This window comes from Bos taurus, chromosome 29, assembly GCF_002263795.3.
Source record: "Bos taurus isolate L1 Dominette 01449 registration number 42190680 breed Hereford chromosome 29, ARS-UCD2.0, whole genome shotgun sequence".
Classification (NCBI taxonomy): domain Eukaryota; kingdom Metazoa; phylum Chordata; class Mammalia; order Artiodactyla; family Bovidae; genus Bos; species Bos taurus.
Window position 1 is genome coordinate 48,569,356 of NC_037356.1, and position 16,903 is coordinate 48,586,258.

General features: G+C 55.2%; 1 protein-coding gene across 2 annotated transcripts in view; it reads left to right on the forward strand.

Moving 5' to 3' along the window:
- Positions 1 to 16,903, forward strand: part of CARS1 (cysteinyl-tRNA synthetase 1) — a 52,697-nt gene that overhangs the window by 7,391 nt on the left and 28,403 nt on the right. Inside the window, exons 3-7 of one of the 2 annotated variants that reach the window (XM_059882922.1) lie at positions 2,156 to 2,247; positions 3,116 to 3,204; positions 3,511 to 3,607; positions 4,084 to 4,182; positions 5,051 to 5,200. In XM_059882922.1, the coding sequence (XP_059738905.1) occupies positions 2,156 to 2,247; positions 3,116 to 3,204; positions 3,511 to 3,607; positions 4,084 to 4,182; positions 5,051 to 5,200 (527 nt within the window). 2 annotated transcript variants of the gene reach the window in all.

A 16,903-nucleotide genomic window follows, 5' to 3' on the forward strand; every position in this document is an offset into this window, starting at 1 on the left:
CCGAGTGGCAAGATGCCTGGTGGACTGGGGCTCAGAACCCTCAGGGTCGGTGTCCTCTGCTGAGTCCCTGGGTGCCAGTGGCCGAGCGTCTGCCTCGCTGGTGCGTCTCAGACGTCCCCCAGCCTGTCCTGGGCGGGTGCCCCCCACCCCGGGGCGCTCTCTGTCGCCCCCCACTGCCCCATCCCCCTCCCAAGAGGAGTTTCAGGGCCTGCTCTTGCCCACAGAGGGTGGCTCATGGCCCTGCGGGTCCCCAGGGTGTGACCCTCTGAGCCGCCCCTCTTGCGAGGCTGTGATGTGTGTGGCGCCCGGGGTACGCAATCGCGGGCTGGCACGTCCCCTTTGTCCCCCCACTCCCAAAACCCTCCCAAAACCCTCCCTGCCCGGAGCCTCACTCTCCGGGCCTCAGTGAGCCGGGCATGCTGGTGGTGTGCTGGTGGGTCAGAGCTGCGCTTCTGCACGTTCCCGGACGGGGGTGCCAGGCGCAGGCGTGTGTGCTGTTCCCAAGCAGCCAGAGGAAGGCTGGGCACAGCTAGGGGGCTGCGCCCGGCAGAGACCATTGGTGCCGGGCGTGGGGCAGTGGGTCCCCCAGGGCCTCTGGCGACCCCCCCATCTCATTAAGCCAGGGCCCTGGGGACGCCTCCCGACTCTCTTTGGCCAGGGGATTTTGAGTGCCCATTTCTGTGACTGCTCACCAGCTCTTGGGCAGTAGCTGCTCTCCGGGGGACGCGGAAGTCCGAGTCTGACCCTGTGTCCTGGAGGGCGTCCCCCTGCATGTGCCCGCTGCTGGGTCCTGTCGCTGCCGCCCCCTTGCACGAGCCTTCAGTCCTGCGAGCCCCGCCTTTGCCCCGGCTCCGGGCATGCGTGTGAGCAGCTCCGGCCAGCTCCCCGTCACCCCCGTGGCAGCGGCATCTTTTGTGTGGGGACCTGCAGCGTCTCAGTGGGGGGAGCAGCAGGCGGCGTCCCAGCGGGCTCTGAGGCGTGTCTCCGGTGAGGCCTGGGCAGCTGCTGACCACAGGAGCCCTTCTGTGTGTCCGCAACTTGGGCCTGGAGTCGGGAGCTGCTGGGTGGTTCTGTCTGTCCCCCCGCACCCGCTGGTGTGCACACACGCACACACACACACAGCCGTCTCCCACCCCTTCACCGGTCAGTTGCATCCTCTGGGTGGCCTGTAGCCGGGCCCAGGGCTGAGTTCTCTGTGACCCTCGGGGAGCAGCGGGAGGTCCTCTGGCGGCAGGACGGTCGCCTTGCAGACGCGGCAGCGGGGTGGGGGTGGCGTTGAGACCAGGAGCCTGTGCCCGCAGGGGTGCAGGGGCCGCGCAGGCCGTTGAGCTCGGCCATGTTAGGCGTGCAGCAGTGCCTCGGGGTGGCAGAAGGGTCACTGGTGCCCCGAGTGGGGGTGGAGGGTGTAAAGACTTGGTGTCTCTCCCGGAGCCTTGGGACACAGCTACCCCCCAACCCCACCCACCTCCCAGGCCCTCGTTGCAGACCGTCAGGCCTGCCCTTCATGCATTGGGAGGCTCGGGCTCACAGCCACAGGGCAGGGGAATGGCCAGGAGGAGATCGGGGTCAGGGAGGAGGGCGGGGCTTCCCTGGTGACTGTAACCTGAGGAGGCTGGGCTCCGTGAGCCCCCTCCCCGCCCCCGTGACATGGCCCGCGGGCTGTTCCCAAAGGCTCTGGGACCAGGTGGAGGTGCACCCAGGGTGCACATCAGAGCCATGCCTGGGAGCCTGCATGTTTCGGGGGTGGGGAGCCGGCCGCCTGCTGATGGAGATGAGCCTGGGCTGCAGGCCATGCTACTGACCATCCACAGCCATGGGCCAGTGGCTCTTTCTAGCCTGATCTGGCTCCTGGGCCTGGAGATGGTCCCCATCCCCCGAAGCCTCCAGAGAGGTGTCCTCCCGGGGGCAGGCGGGCATCAGTCCAGCCCCGTGGCCTGCCTGTGCACCTCCGGCCTCACGGGTGCCCCGTGCTTGGAGCCAGCGGGGGGAGGTGGGTGTGGCGGGCCGAGGGGAAGGGGTTGTGGGACGAGCTACCGCTCAGACATGAGCAAGCAGAGCAGGGGTTTGGGTTGGTGGCACTGGATCGGGCCACACCATCAGAGCTCCGTGGTATCCCTTCATCCCGCACTGACCCAGCTGTGCTCTCCCCCAGCAGGCGGAGGGCGGCGTGCACAGCCCACATGGTCTCCTCCAGCTGGGTCTGAGCCATGCCAGCTGCGCCTGTACAACAGCCTGACACGGAGGAAGGTAGGGGGCTACGGGGGGCAGGGGTGGCTCTGGAGGACCCCTCGGCTGGTGGGCGAGCGTCCTCCGCAGGGCTGTGTTCGGGAGCGTGCGTGCACACCCGTGTGGCACACCTTGAGGGGCTGCCCGTCAGCTTCCTGGCTCTGGGTGTGCTCAGGGCCAGGAGTCTGCGTGCGCTCTGGGGGACATGTGGTGGCATCTGCTGTCATGGTGCCAGCCAAGCGGAGCCATTGCTTTCGGGAGCCCGGCAGGTGTGAGGGCGAAGGCAGGTTGGCTCTGGACTTGCCAGGGCTTGCTCAGCGGGATCAGGGGCTCCAGGGGTTTTGCGCAGGGCTGATGGGTTTCTGTGGGCCAGCACCCTGAGCAGATGGGCGGCAGGGTCCCCCTTGTGGACTGGTTGGAAACAGCAGGCCCTGAACTGACCTGAGACCTTGGGCAGTTGGCAGGAGGCCTCACGCCCTAGGCCGGCTCCTCCAGGAGTGTGGGCCCCGGGCAGCTGGGAAAGGAAAGCTGCCTCCTCCCGTTGTTCTGGGAGCGAGTGCTGGACAGTCAGCGCGCTCGGCTCTGGCCTGGCTCACAGCAGGTGCCTGATGAACGGAGACTGCTCTCGTTAAAGCAGCAGAATCCAGACGCTCGTCTCCCTGACCCCCAGCCTGTGTCCGTGAGTGGAGTCCCAGGGAGGAGGGGGCCTGCTCCCCGGGCCCCTGGGTCGTGGAGCTCACTGTTAGGGGTCTGGTGCGGCACCCCAGCCCTAGCCCGGACCGCGGCTTTCTGCGAGCTAAGCGATCCTGTGAAGGTGCGCGAGCCACTCATGGCCGCTGACACTGGTCCTGTGCCCCTCGTGACGGTCATTCCCTCGTTTCCAACCAAGGACGTGTTTGTGCCGCAAGACGGAAGGAGGGTGACATGGTACTGCTGCGGGCCCACCGTCTACGACGCCTCGCACATGGGGCACGCCAGGTAGGAGCGCCCTTGGGCTGAGCGGAGACGCGGTGCCCAGCTCTAAAGGTGGAAGCTTCTCATTCCGCTAGTACTCTAGAAAAGCTAGAGTCCAGGCAACCAAGCAGAAGTAGTTCCCGCAGCCCCAAGGCTGCCCTCTGGACTCTGACCAGACGCTCTCCTTCCTGCGCCTGAGAGTCCTCCCCACCCGCTTCCCTGGGGAGGGCCGGGCCCTTCTCCCGCCGCGCTGCTGTGCGGGTGGAAAGGCGGGCTCCTCTATCCCCGCGCTGCTGTGCGGGTGGAAAGGCCTGCCTCCCGTCGCCGCAGGTCCTACATCTCCTTCGATATCCTGAGAAGAGTGCTGAGGGATTACTTCAAATTTGACGTCTTCTACTGCATGAACATCACGGACATTGACGATAAGGTAAAGGGAGTTCTTAGGATTAAATTTTAAATACAGTGGATGGCATGAGGGAAGAAATGACCTTGGGTGAGTTAATAAACCCATGTTGGCTTGAGCCAGCTCAGCTCAGTACACGCTGTTTGAACCCCCGCCCCGCCCCCCCCCCCCCCCCCCCCCCGCCCTGCCACGGTACTTGTATTGCGATTTATGCGGATGACGCTTTGTGTTAACCTGCTTAGATGCTGTTGAAAACCCCGGTAAATGTGAGCAACCCCCAGGGCAGGAGTCGGGGAGGGTGGGCTCAGGCTGACACCACCCCCCCCACCCCACCCCCCGCCCCCGCGCTCAGAAGGGCGAGGGGGAGCCGCGTTCTCAGATATCGCCTGTAGCAGCCGCGCCCCCGCACCCCGCACCCCCCACCCCCACCCCCCCGCGTTGCCCTCTGCGCGGGCACCGAGCACCACCCGGCTGACCCCGCTTTCCTCCTCTGCTCCCAGATCATCAAGAGGGCCCGGCAGAACTTCCTGTTGGAGCGGTACCGGGAGACGCAGCCCCAGGCAGCGCAGCTGCTGGAGGACGTGCGAGCCGCCCTGCAGGTGGGTCGCTGCCGTTCAGGGTCCCCATGTCCCTCCCGTCCACCCCATCCCCAGCACGGGGCCCGTCGTCAGCGGGCCCCGTCACACGCAGGGTCACGAGGTCACCGTCATGGAGCTCCTCCGGGCCGTGGGGAAAACCACCAGCAGAGGCAGCGAGGGGCGGGCGGGGGCGGGGGGCGGTGGTGACCACTCCTGCCACTTACGGGAGACGCTCAGCGACGGTCACCCTGGTCAGCGCTGACCTGGGAACCTTCCACATGGAGTCACGACTGAATCAAAGGCGTGTGACCAAGAGGCGAAGCTGCCGGGCTTCTTAAGTGGGTGGTCCTGGAAGTTTTCACAGTTATCTGAATAAATTAGTTCTCTCCAGTCTAACATTTTGTTTTGAAAAAACAGTATTACAGATTATGGTTATTATATTTTGAGGTCAGATAAGGCAAGTTCTCTTTCTTAATCACCACTTTTAGTAATTACAGTAACGATTGCCCTTGTGCTTATGATGTATTATCTCCGCCAGAAAAAATAGGAATAAAATTAGAGCTTAGCAGTCATCCTCTAGGCTGAGCGGTGGGACCTCTGTGATGGAGGCGTCGTGGGGGACACCTGTGTGTCCCGGCCGTGGCCTTAGGGCAGCTGCCTCAGTCCAGGGTCACATCAGAGGGACGGGCCCTGCGCCCTTAGCACCACCTGCCTGCTGGGGACACGCGGGATGACGCCCTCGGGACCCAGACCCCCGGAGGCCGCGGGCCGGGGGCAGGACTGGCCTTTTCCGCGGGGGGCAGGACCGGCCTTTTCCGCGTGGAGCTGGCAGGGAGCCCGGGGCTCTGCTGAGCGGGGCTAACGGTGTGGCCTCTCCTCACACGCACAGCCGTTCTCCGCGAAGCTCCAGGAGACTGTGGACCCGGACAAGAAGCAGATGCTGGAACGCCTGCAGCACGCGGTGGCGCAGGCCGCGGAGCCGCTGGAGGGCGCGCTGCGGGCCGGGCAGGCCGGGCAGGAGCTGGACGGCCGCGTGCAGGTGAGGCTGAGGTGCGTCCGGTCAAGGCGGCGCCCTCGGCAGGCGCGGGGGGCTGGCTTCTCAGGGTTATTCCGGCCTCCTCGGGGTCTCTGGCCAGTGCTTGTAGCAGCACCGCCTGGAGAAGCCGAGTGGAGACGCCGCGGGTCCCCTTGGGTGTGAGCGTGGTCTGCTGCCCCTGAGGGCAGCGGTGTCCTTGGGCCTGAGTCGCACACCCCGTCCCCCTCTGCACACCCCGTCCCCCTCTGCACACCCCGTCCACCTTGCCTTCGCACATCCCTTCCTCCGCGGTCCCTTCCTCCTCCGGCCTGAGTCGCACACCCTGTCCCCCTCTGCACACCCCGTCCACCTTGCCTTCGCACATGCCTTCCTCCGCCGGCCTGAGCCGCACACCCGTCCCCCTCCGCACACCCCGTCCCTCTCCGCACATCCCTTCCTCCGCGGTCCCCGCCGCCTCCGGCCTGAGCGCCCCCCGGGTCCCCCGGCCCTTCTCCTCGACTCCGGCGCCCCCTGCTGGCCGCTCACGGAAGGTGCAGCCGACCAAGCCGGGGAAGGTGCAGCCGTGTCGGGGTGCAGGCCTGCGGGGGCCCCCGCTCCTGGGTGTGCATGTCCCGAGCGAGGTGAGGGGTCGGGGGCACAGGGTCATGGGGACGAGGCTTTCCCGCGCCTGCATCTGAGACCACACACAGGATCAGGGATGCCTCAGGCTGGCCAGAAGCTGGGTACATTTCTGTTTCCAACAGCCATGCTGGGAATTTTCTTCGGCGATTCCAGTAACGTCCTTATTAAAACTGTACACTACGCGTAACATGCAGTTTCCCAGCTTAACCGTTTTTAAGCACATTCACGTCGTTGTGTGAACACCACCACTGCCCATCTCCAGAAATGCTTTTCACTTTCCGGAGCTGACATGCTCGCTGTCTCTGGGAAATGCTCACTCCTCGCCCACCCCCAGCCCCTGGCCCCACCTGGCTGCTTCCCAGCCCCGTGGATCCAGCTGCTCTTGGGACCTCACAGATGTGGGATCATTCCGGATTCTTCCTCTAGTGGCTGGATTATTTCACATAGCAAAGTGTCCTCAAGGTTCATCCAGGTCGTATGTCGGAAGGTCCTTCTGAGACTGAGTGACACTTCGGCGCGTGGGCTGGACCGCGTTTTGTGTATCCCTTCGTCTTTGATGAACGCTGATTTCACCTTTGTTGTGAATCTTGCTGCTGCGAACACGGTGTGCAGATCCCTGCTCTCTGTTCTTTTCTGGGTGTCCCCAGAAGCAGCTCGTACAGAAGCTCAGCTCAGCGTTCTGAGGGACCGCTGTGTTAGTTTGCAGTAGGAAGTGTTACTTCCTGGGTTTGCAGGACATGTGGTCCATGCCAAGAGGTCCTTGAAGTTTGGTTCCCTGATAGCTCAGTTCGTAAAGAATCCACGTGCAATGCAGGAGACCTGGGTTCTGTCCTTGGGTTGGGAAGATCCCCTGGAGAAGGGAAAGGCTACCCACTTCAGTATTCTGGCCCGGAGAATCCCACGGACTGTAGAGTCCACGTACAGTCCACTGTATAGTCGTGTGACAGTCCACGGCTGAGCGACTTTGACTTTCACATGTCCATGGCCATTCTTGGTCCATGCCAAATGGTTGTAGGTGCAGCCGCCCTTCAGAGCCTTTTGGTGTGGACCGATGCCTGCATGTGACTGCACCCTCCTCGCGTGTTCCCGTGTCCCGCTGGTGGGCCTGTACAGCAGCGCGCTGTGCGGCCAGGCTCGTCCCTGTGTGTCAGATGCAGACTGGCAGGTGGTGAGTCCCTGCGGGGTGAAATTCCGTTTCTCTTGCCTCTCGTGGGACTGAGTACCCTTTCGTGGGTTCACTTCCTGGTCGTCATTCTGCACAGGCATCTTCCACGCCTGGGCGGTTTGTCTTCTTACTGGTTTGTAAGCATGCTTATGTTTCCTGGACGCTAGTTGTTTGTCATTTAAATGTGTTGCAAACATCTTCTCCTAATTTGTGGCTTCTCTTTTAATAACACAGAGTCTTAGTTTTAATGCAATTAACTCTATCAAGCTGCTTCTTTTATCCTTAGCATTTTTGTCTTAAGAAATTTTTCTTACCCTGAAACACGACTACATTCTCCAGTATTTTCTTCTAATGAATTTAAAGTTGTACAGTTCACATTTAAGTCTTTGATCCCCCAGAATTTGTTTGGGTTTTGAGGGTTTTTTCTGTGTGTGTGTGTGTGTGCATGTGTGCGTGCGTGTGTGCATGCGTGTGCACGTGTATGTGTGCGTGTGCACATGTGAGTGCACGCGTGTGCGTGTGTGCGTGCATGTGTGCGCGTGTGTGCGTGCGTGTGTGTAGCTGTGCCAGGTCTTAGTTGCGGCACGTGAACTTCTTTTTTAGCTGTTTATTTTACATCGGGGTGTAGCTGATTAACAATGTTGTGATGGTTTCAGGTGGACTGCAGAGGGCCTCAGCCATACGTATACATGTACCCACTCTCCCCCAACCCCCCTTCCTTCCAGGCTGCCTCACAGCAATGAGCAGAGTTCCCTGTGTCCGTCTTAAATACAGCAGTGTGTCTGCCTCAATCCCAAACTCCCTAGCTATCCCTTCCCTGCATTCCTTCCCCGCTGGTGACCATAAGTTCATTCTCTGTTAGTCTGTTTCTGTTTTGTAAATAAGTTCATTTGTATCATTTCTGTCTCGGTATAAGTGAGATTTCTGCTTCTCTGACTTCCTTCCCTCACTGTGACAATCCCCGGCTTCATCTGGCGGCATGTAAGATCCAGTTCCCTGACCAGGGATTGAACCTGGGCCTTCTGCACTGGGAGTGTGGAGGCTTAGCCACTGGACCATCAGGGGAGCACCCAGAATTAGTTTCGGAAGTCATCTGAGTAGGGATCCAGTCGTCCCCAAACATGGCAAGCCTCGCTGTCCTCGGGGACTGTATACCCGTCTGCTGCGTGTCGGGTCTCAGCTCTGCCCCTCTGGTCGGTTAGCCGCCCTGCATGAGTGTCGTGGTGTCTTGTCACCGATGCTGGGAGGGCAGGAGGCCTCACCCTGGTTTTGTTCTCCAGATGTGTTGTGAATGCTCCTTGGCTTGCCGATTCCCACACAAGACACCTTGGACTTTAAATGTTATGTATTGAAGGATCGTTTCAGAGATCCGCCTCTGGCTGTGTCGAGCCTTTCTTTCTGTTTCAGTAAGACTTTTAAAAAGAGTTTTTTCTTAAAGCAGTTTCAGGTTCCCGGTGAAAGGGACAGAAAGGCGCAGAGGTTTCCCGTGGCCCTCCCCGCCCCAGCCCGCCCCCACGCACACGGAGCCTCGCCTCCGTCAGCGTGCCCCCAGAGCTGTGGTTTGTTACGGCTGGCCAAGCTCCACTGACACGTTGTCACCGCCCAGGGTCCCCCGTTTACCCTGGGTTCCCTCTTGGTGGTGTGCCTCGCGCAGGTCTGGACACGTGTGTGATGACACGTCTCTGCCCTCGTGTCCTCACACAGAGCAGGCTCCCTGCCTGAAAGTGCTCTCTACTCCATCTGTTCGTCCCTCCTCACCCGCGAACCCTGGCGCCCACTGAGCCTTCTGCTGGCTCCAGAGTGTGGCCTCTTCTGAGTATCACAGACGCGGACTGTTGCAGCGCGTGCCCTACTCAGATCGGCTGCTTTCACTTAGTGATACGAACGGGAGGTTCCTCCAGGTCTCGCGGGGGCTTGAGAGCTAGTTTCTCTTTAACACTCAAGGTTAGTCCACGACTGCATGGACTGCAGCGCACCTATCCATCCACCTACTGAAGGGCACCGTGCTTGCTTCCAAATGTTGGCAGTTACGCGTAATGCTTCTGCGAACACCCACGTTATGTGTGGACATAAATTTTCAGCTCCTTTGGGTGAATACCAAGGCGCTTAACTGCTGGACCACGTGGTGAGAGTGTGTGTAGTGTGTTACGAAGCCCGCAAGCTTCCGGAGCGGCTGCACCCCCTCCAGGGACGGTGCGAGTTCCGGTCGCTCCAGCTCCTCGCCGGCACCGTGTCGTCGGTGGTCAGCGTCTGGCTGTTGCAGCAGCTGTGCGGCGGGCCCTTGGTTTCGTTTGTGTTTACCTGAAAACACGTGAGGTGGGGCACCTGTAGGGGTGTGTGCCGTCTTGTATCATGTTTGGCGGAGTGTCTGTTAGCATCTTTGAACCATTCTGCAATCAGGCAGTTTTCTCTTCATTGAGTTTTGAGAGTTCTTTGTTTGTTTTGGATAACAGTCCTTTATCAGACGTGTCTTTTGCAGATAGTTTCTCCTGGTCCGTGGCTTGTCTTTTCATTGTCTTGACAGTGTCTTTCCCAGAGCAGAAAATTTTAAAATCGTCAAAGAACCCAGCCTATCAATTCTTACTTTTCAAGAATCGTGCATTGGTGGTGTTGGGAAGAAGTCATTGCTGAACCCAAGGTCATCTAGGTTTTCTCGTGGATTATCTTCTAGAAGTATCATAGTTTCCCGTTTTATGTTCAGGTCTGCGTTCCAGTTGGAGTCAGCTCTCCTGAGGTGTGTGGCGGCCGGCTGTGGTTCGTGGTGTCTGTGAGGTGTGTGGCGGCTGGCTCTGGTTCATGGCTTCTGTGTGGTGTGTGGCGGCTGGCTGGCTGTGGTTCGTGGTGTCTGTGAGGTGTGTGGCGGCCGGCTGTGGTTCGCGGTTTCTGTGCGGTGTGTGGCGGCTGGCTCTGGTTCGTGGTGTCTGTGAGGTGTGTGGCGGCTGGCTGGCTCTGGTTCGTGGTTTCTATGAGGTGTGTGGCGGCCGGCTGTGGTTCGTGGTGTCTATGAGGTGTGTGGCGGCTGGCTCTGGTTCATGGCTTCTGTGTGGTGTGTGGCGGCTGGCTGGCTATGGTTCGTGGTGTCTGTGAGGTGTGTGGCGGCCGGCTGTGGTTCGCGGTTTCTGTGCGGTGTGTGGCGGCTGGCTCTGGTTCGTGGTGTCTGTGCGGTGTGTGGTGGCTGGCTCTGGTTCGTGGTGTCTATGAGGTGTGTGGCGGCTGGCTCTGGTTCATGGCTTCTGTGTGGTGTATGGCGGCTGGCTGGCTGTGGTTCGTGGTGTCTGTGAGGTGTGTGGCGGCTGGCCGGCTGTGGTTCGTGGTGTCTGTGAGGTGTGTGGCGGCTGGCTGGCTGTGGTTCGTGGTGTCTGTGAGGTGTGTGGCGGCTGGCTGTGGTTCGTGGTTTCTGTGCGTGCGGCCCAGCTGTTGAGCACACTTTGTCAGAGACCGTTTCCGCTCCCTTTTCCTGCTTTTGCTCCTTTGTCAACGAGCAGTTGACTGTGTGTAGGAGTCTGTTTCTGAACTGTGTTCTCTTTCATCACTTTACTTGTTAGCCCCACACTGTCTTTTTGGTTTTTTTGCTGCGTCGGGGCTGCAGGGTCATTCCCTGTGGTGCGTGGACTCTGCAGTTGTGGCACACGGGCTTACTTGCTCTGCAGCATGTGGGATCTAAGTTCCCTGACCAGGGATTGAACCTGAGTGCCCTGAATGGCAGGCGAATTCTTACCCACTGGACCGCCAGGGAGGCCCAGCGCTGCCCGTCTTGATTGCCTGAGCTCGACGGCGAGTCTTGGGGTTGGGGAGGGTCAGTCCTCCAGCCTTGTGCTTCTGCCTCAGTCTTGTGTTGGCTTTCCCGGGTCTTTCGCCTCCTGTCCTTGTAAACTTTAGATTCAGTTTGTCAATACCCGTGAAATGACTTGATAGGAATTTGATGAGATTGAACTGAATCTACAAATCAAGTTGGGAAAATCTGATACCTTGACGGTGTTGAATCTTTGTACTCACAGACGTGAACTCTCTCTCCATTTCTCTCTTCGGAGGTTTGTAGTTTTCCTCATGTAGATCTTATACGTACTTTGTAAAACTCACATGTAGGTATTTCATTTTGCAGGAGCTAACGTAAATGGTATTGAGATTTTAATTTCAAATCCCAAATGTAGTCTTGGCATATAGTTCTGTCCTTTTCCCCAGTCGATGTGCAGGTTGTCCCCGACCCTGGACAATACGACTTTCCAGATTTTTTGGTTTTAAAATGGTGCAAAAGTGATAAATATCTGGTAGAAACCGAGCTTTGAACTTTGATCTTTCTCTGGACTAGCGGTAGGCAGTCTGCTGCGATCCCGGGTTGCTGGGCGTCAGCAGTGAGCCTCAGCTCCCAGCCAGCTACTCGATCACCAGGGTAAACAACTCATGTACCAGATTTCCCTGGCGGCTCGGTGAGGAATCTGCCTGCCGGTGCCGGGGACGTGAATCCCTGACCTGGGAAGGTACCACATGCTGTGGGGCAACTAAGCCCACGAATCACAACTACTGAGCCTGTGCTCTGGAGCCTGGGAGCCATAGTGAGAGAAGCCACCATAATGAAAAGGCCACGCACTGCAACTGGAGAGGAGTCTCCACTTGCTGCAACTAGAGGAAAGCCCGTGCAGCAGTGAAGACCCAGCATAGTTCAGCTCAGTTCAGTCGCTCAGTCGTGTCCGACTCTTTTCAACCCCGTGCACTGCAGCACGCCAGGCCTCCCTGTCCATCACCAACTCCCAGAGCTTGCTCAAACGCATGTCCATTGAGTCGGTGATGTCATCCAACCATCTCATCCTCTGTTGTTCCCTTCTCTTCCCGCCTTCAATCTTCTTCAGCATCAGGGTCTTTTCAAATGAGTCAGCTTTTCGCATCAGGTGGCCGAAGTATTGGAGTTTCAGCTTCAGCATCAGTCCTTCCAATGAATATTCAGGACTGATCTCCTTTAGGATGGACTGGTTGGATCTCCTTGTAGTCTAAGGGACTCTCAAGAGTCTTCTCCAACACCACAGTTCAAAAGCATCAACTCTTCGGTGCTCAGCTTTCTTGACAGTCCAACTCTCACATCCATACATGATCATTGGAAAAACCATAGCTTTGACTAGATGGACCTTTGTTGGCAAGGTAATGTGTCTGCTTTTTAATATGCTGTCTAAGTTGGTCATAAATTTCCTTCCAAGGAGTAAGTGTCTTTTAATTTCATGGCTTTAATCATCATCTGCAGAGATTTTGGAGCCCAAGAAAATAAAGTCTGACACTGTTTCCATGTTTCCCCATCTATTTGCCATGAAGTGATGGGACCAGATGCCATGATCTTCGTTTTCTGAATGTTGAGCTTTAAGCCAACTTTTTCACTCTCCTCTTTCACTTTCAAGAGGCTCTGTAGTTCTTCGCTTTCTGCCCTAAGAGTGGTGTCATCTGCATATCTGAGGTTATTCATATTTCTCCCAGCAATCTTGATTCCAGGTTATGCTTGCTCCAGCCCAGCGTTTCTCATGATGTACTCTGCATATAAGTTAAATAAGCAGGGTGACAGTATACAGCCTTAACGTACTCCTTTTCCTATTTGGAACCAATCTGTTGTTCCATGTCCTGTTCTAACTGTTGCTTCCTGACTTGCATACAGATTTCTCAGGAGGCAGGTCAGGTGGTCTGGTATTCCCATCTCTTTCAGAATTTTCCACAATTTGTGGTGATCCACATAGTCATGGCTCAGCTGGTAAAGAATCCGCCTGCAATGTGGGAGACCTGGGTTTGATCCCTGGGTCGGGAAGATCCCCTGGAGATGGGAAAGGATACCTACTCCTGTATTTTGGCCTGGAGAATTCCATGGACTCCACAGTCCATGGGGTCGCAAAGAGTCAGACACAACTGAGCGACATTCACTTTCAGGACTTCCCTGGTGTCTCAGATGGTAAAGCGTCTGCCTACAATGCTGGAGACCTGGGTTCAATCCCTGGGTCAGGAAGATCTCCTGGAGAAGGAAATGGCAACCCACTCCAGTATTCTTGCCTGGAAAATCCCATGGATGGAGGAACCTGGTAGGCTCCAGTCCATGGGGTCGCAGTCAGACATGACTGAGCAACTTCACTTTCTTTTCTTTGTTTCTACACAGTCAAAGGCTTTGGCATAGTCAATAAAGCAGAAATACATGTTTTTCTGGAAATCTCTTGCTTTTTTGCTGATCCAACGGATATTGGCAATTTGATCTCTGTTTCCTCTGCCTTTTCTAAAATCAGCTCGAACATCTGAAAGTTCACGCTTCACATATCATTGAAGCCTGGCTTGGAGAATTTTGAGCATTAATTTACTAGTGTGTGAGATGAGTGCAATTGTGCGGTAGTTTGAGCATTCTTTGGCATTGCCTTTCTTTGGGAGTGCAATGAAAACTGACCTTTTCCAGTCCTGTGGCCACTCCTGCGTTTTCCAAATTTTGCTGACATATTGAGTGCAGCTCTTTCATAGCATCATCTTTTAGGATTTGAAATAACTCAACTGGAATTCCATCACCTCCACTAGGTTTGTTGATAGTGATGCTTCCTAAGGCCTACTTGACTTCACATTCCAGGATGTCTGGCTCTAGGTGGGTGATCACGCCATCGTGATTATCTGGGTCGTGCAGCTCTTTTTTGTACAGTTCTTCTGTGTATTTTTGCCACCTCTTCTTAATATCTTCTGCTTCTGTTAGGTTCATACGATTTCTGTCCTTTATTGTGCCTATCTTTGCATGAAAAGTTCCCTTGGTATCTCTAGTTGTCTTGAAGAGATCTCTAGTCTTTCCCATTCTATTGTTTTCCTTGATTTCTTTGCACTGATCACTGAGGAAGGCTTTCTTATCCCTGCTTTCTATTCTTCGGAGCTCTTCATTCAAATGGGTATATCTTTCCTTTTCTCCTTTGCTTTACACATCTCTTATTTTCTCAGCTATTTGTAAGGCCTCCTCAGACAGCCATTTTGCTTTTTTGCATTTCTTTTCCATGGGGATGGTCTTGATCCCTGTCTCCTGTACAATGTCATGAACCTCCGTCCGTAGTTCATCAGGCACTCTGTCTATCAGATCTAGTCTCTTAAGTCTATTTCTCACTTCCACTGTATAATGGTAAGGGATTTGATTTAGGTCATACCTGAATGGTCTAGTGGTTTTCACTACTTTCTTCAGTTTAAGTCTGAATTTGGCAATCAGGAGGTCACCCTCATCTTCCACCATAGTTTGGCCCCAGGTTAATAGCAGGGCATGGCTTGGTTTCATTGAGTTAGACAAGGCTGTGGTCCGTGTGAGCAGATTGGCTAGTTTTCTGTGATTATGGTTTCAGTGTGTCTGCCCTCTGATGCCCTCTCGCAACACCTACCGTCTTACTTGGGTTTCTCTTACCTTGGACGTGGGGTATCTCTTCACGGCTGCTCCAGCAAAGCGCAGCTGCTGCTCCTTACCTTGGACGAGGGGCATCTCCTCACCACTGCCCCTCCTGACCTTGAACGTGGAGTAGCTCCTCTCGGCCCTCCTGCGCCCATGCAGCTGCCTCTCCTTGGACGTGGGGTTGCTCCTCTCAGTGGGGTTGCTCCTACCGGCCAACGCCCTAACCTCGGGCGTGTGGTAGCTTCTCTCAGCCGCTCCTGTGCCGACGCAGCTTGGCACTCTCAGTTGCCGCCCCCAACCTTGGGCGAGGGGTAGCTCCTCTTGGCCATGCTTCTGTGCAGTCCATCTCAGCCAGTGTGCTTCTGTGGAAAATTCTGAAAGAGATGGGAATACCAGACCACCTGACCTGCCTCTCTGAGAAACCTATATGCAGGTCAGGAAGCAACAGTTAGAACTGGACATAGAACTACAGACTGGTTCCAAATAGGAAAAGGAGTACGTCAAGGCTGTATATTATCACCCTACTTATTTAACTCATACACAGAGCACGTCATGAGAAACACTGGGCTGGAAGAAGCACAAGCTGGAATCAAGATTGCCGGGAGAAATATCAATAACCTCAGATATGCAGATGACACCACGCTTATGGCAGAAAGTGAAGAGGAAGTAAAAAGCTTCTTGATGAAAGTGAAAGAGGAGAGTGAAAAAGTTGGCTTAAAGCTCAACATTCAGAAAACGAAGATCATGGCATCTGGTCCCATCACTTCATGGCAGATAGATACGGAAACAGTGGAAACAGTGTCAGACTTTATTTTTTTAGGCTACAAAATCACTGCAGATGGTGATTGCAGCCATGAAATTAAAAGACACTTATTCCTTGGAAGAAAAGTTATTACCAACCTAGACAGCATATTAAAAAGAAGAGACATTACTTTGCCAACAAAGGTCCGTCTAGTCAAGGTATTGTTTTTCCAATGATAATGTATGGATGTGAGAGTTGGACTGTGAAGAAAGCTGAGCGCTGAAGAATTGATGCTTTTGAACTGTGGTGTTGGAGAAGACTCTTGAGAGTCCCTTAGACTGCAAGGAGATCCAACCAGTCCATCCTAAAGGAGATCGGTCCTGGGTGTTCATTGGAAGGACTGATGCTGAAGCTGAAACTCCAATACTTTGGCCACCTCATGTGTAGAGTTGACTCATTGGAAAAGACTCTGATGCTGGGAGGGATTGGGGGCAGGAGAAGAAGGGGACAACAGAGGATGAGATGGCTGGATGGCATCACTGACTCGATGGAGTGAACTCCAGGAATTGGTGATGGACAGGGAGGCCTGGCGTGCTGCGATTCATGGGGTTGCAAAGAGTCGGACACGACGGAGCGACTGAGCTGAACTGACTGAAATAGCAGGGAAGGAATGCAGTCCTGCCCATCAACAGAAAATCATTAAAAGATTAAAGATTTACTGAGCACGGCCCCGCCCATCAGAACAGGACCCAGTTTCCCCCTCAGTCAGTCTGTCCCATCCAGAAGCTTCTTATCCTTCTCCATCAGAGGGCAACAGAATGAAAACCACAATCACAGAAAACTAACCAATCTGACCTCATGGACCACAGCCTTGTCTAACTCAATGAAACTGAGCCATGCCACACAGGGCCACCCAAGACGGACAGGTCATGGTGGAGAGATCTGACAGAATGTGGTCCACTGGAAAAGGGAATGGCAAACCACTTCAGTATTCTTGCCTTAAGAACCCCATGAACAGGATGAAAAGGCAAAAAGATTAGACACTGAAAGATGAACTCCCCAGCTCGGTAGGTGCCCAATATGCTACTGCAGATCAGTGGAGAAATAAATCCAGAAAGAGTGAGGAGACGGAGCCAAAGCAAAATCAACACCAGGTTGTGAGTGTGACTGTTGATGGAAGCAAGGTCCGATTCTGCAAAGAGCAATATTGCATAGGAACCTGGAATGTTAGGTCCATGAATCAAGGCAAATTGGAGGTGGTCAAACGGGAGATGGCAAGAGTGAATGTCGACATTCTAGGCATCAGCGAACTAAATGGATTGGAAAGGGTGAATTTAACTCAGATGACCATTAAATCTCTTACTGTGGTCCAGAATCCCTTAGAAGAAATAGAGTAGCCCTCATAGTCAACAAAACAGCCTGAAATGCAGTACTTGGATGCAAACTCAAAAACAACAGAATGATCTGTGTTCGTTTCCAAGGCAAACCATTGAATATCACGGTAATCCAAGTCTATGCCATGACCAGTAATGCTGAAGAAGATGAAGTTGAATGGTTCTTTGAAAACCTACAAGACCTTCTAGAACTAACACCCCCAAAAAGCTGTCCTTTTCATTATAGGGGACTGGAATGCAAAAGTAGGAAGTCAAGAAATACCTGGAGTAACAGGCAAATTTAGCCTTGGAATACGGAATGAAGCAGGGGAAAGACTAACAGAGTTTTGCCAAGAGAACACACTGGTCATAGCAAACACCCTCTTCCAACAACACAAGAGAAGATTCTACACATGGACATCACCAGATGGTCAACACC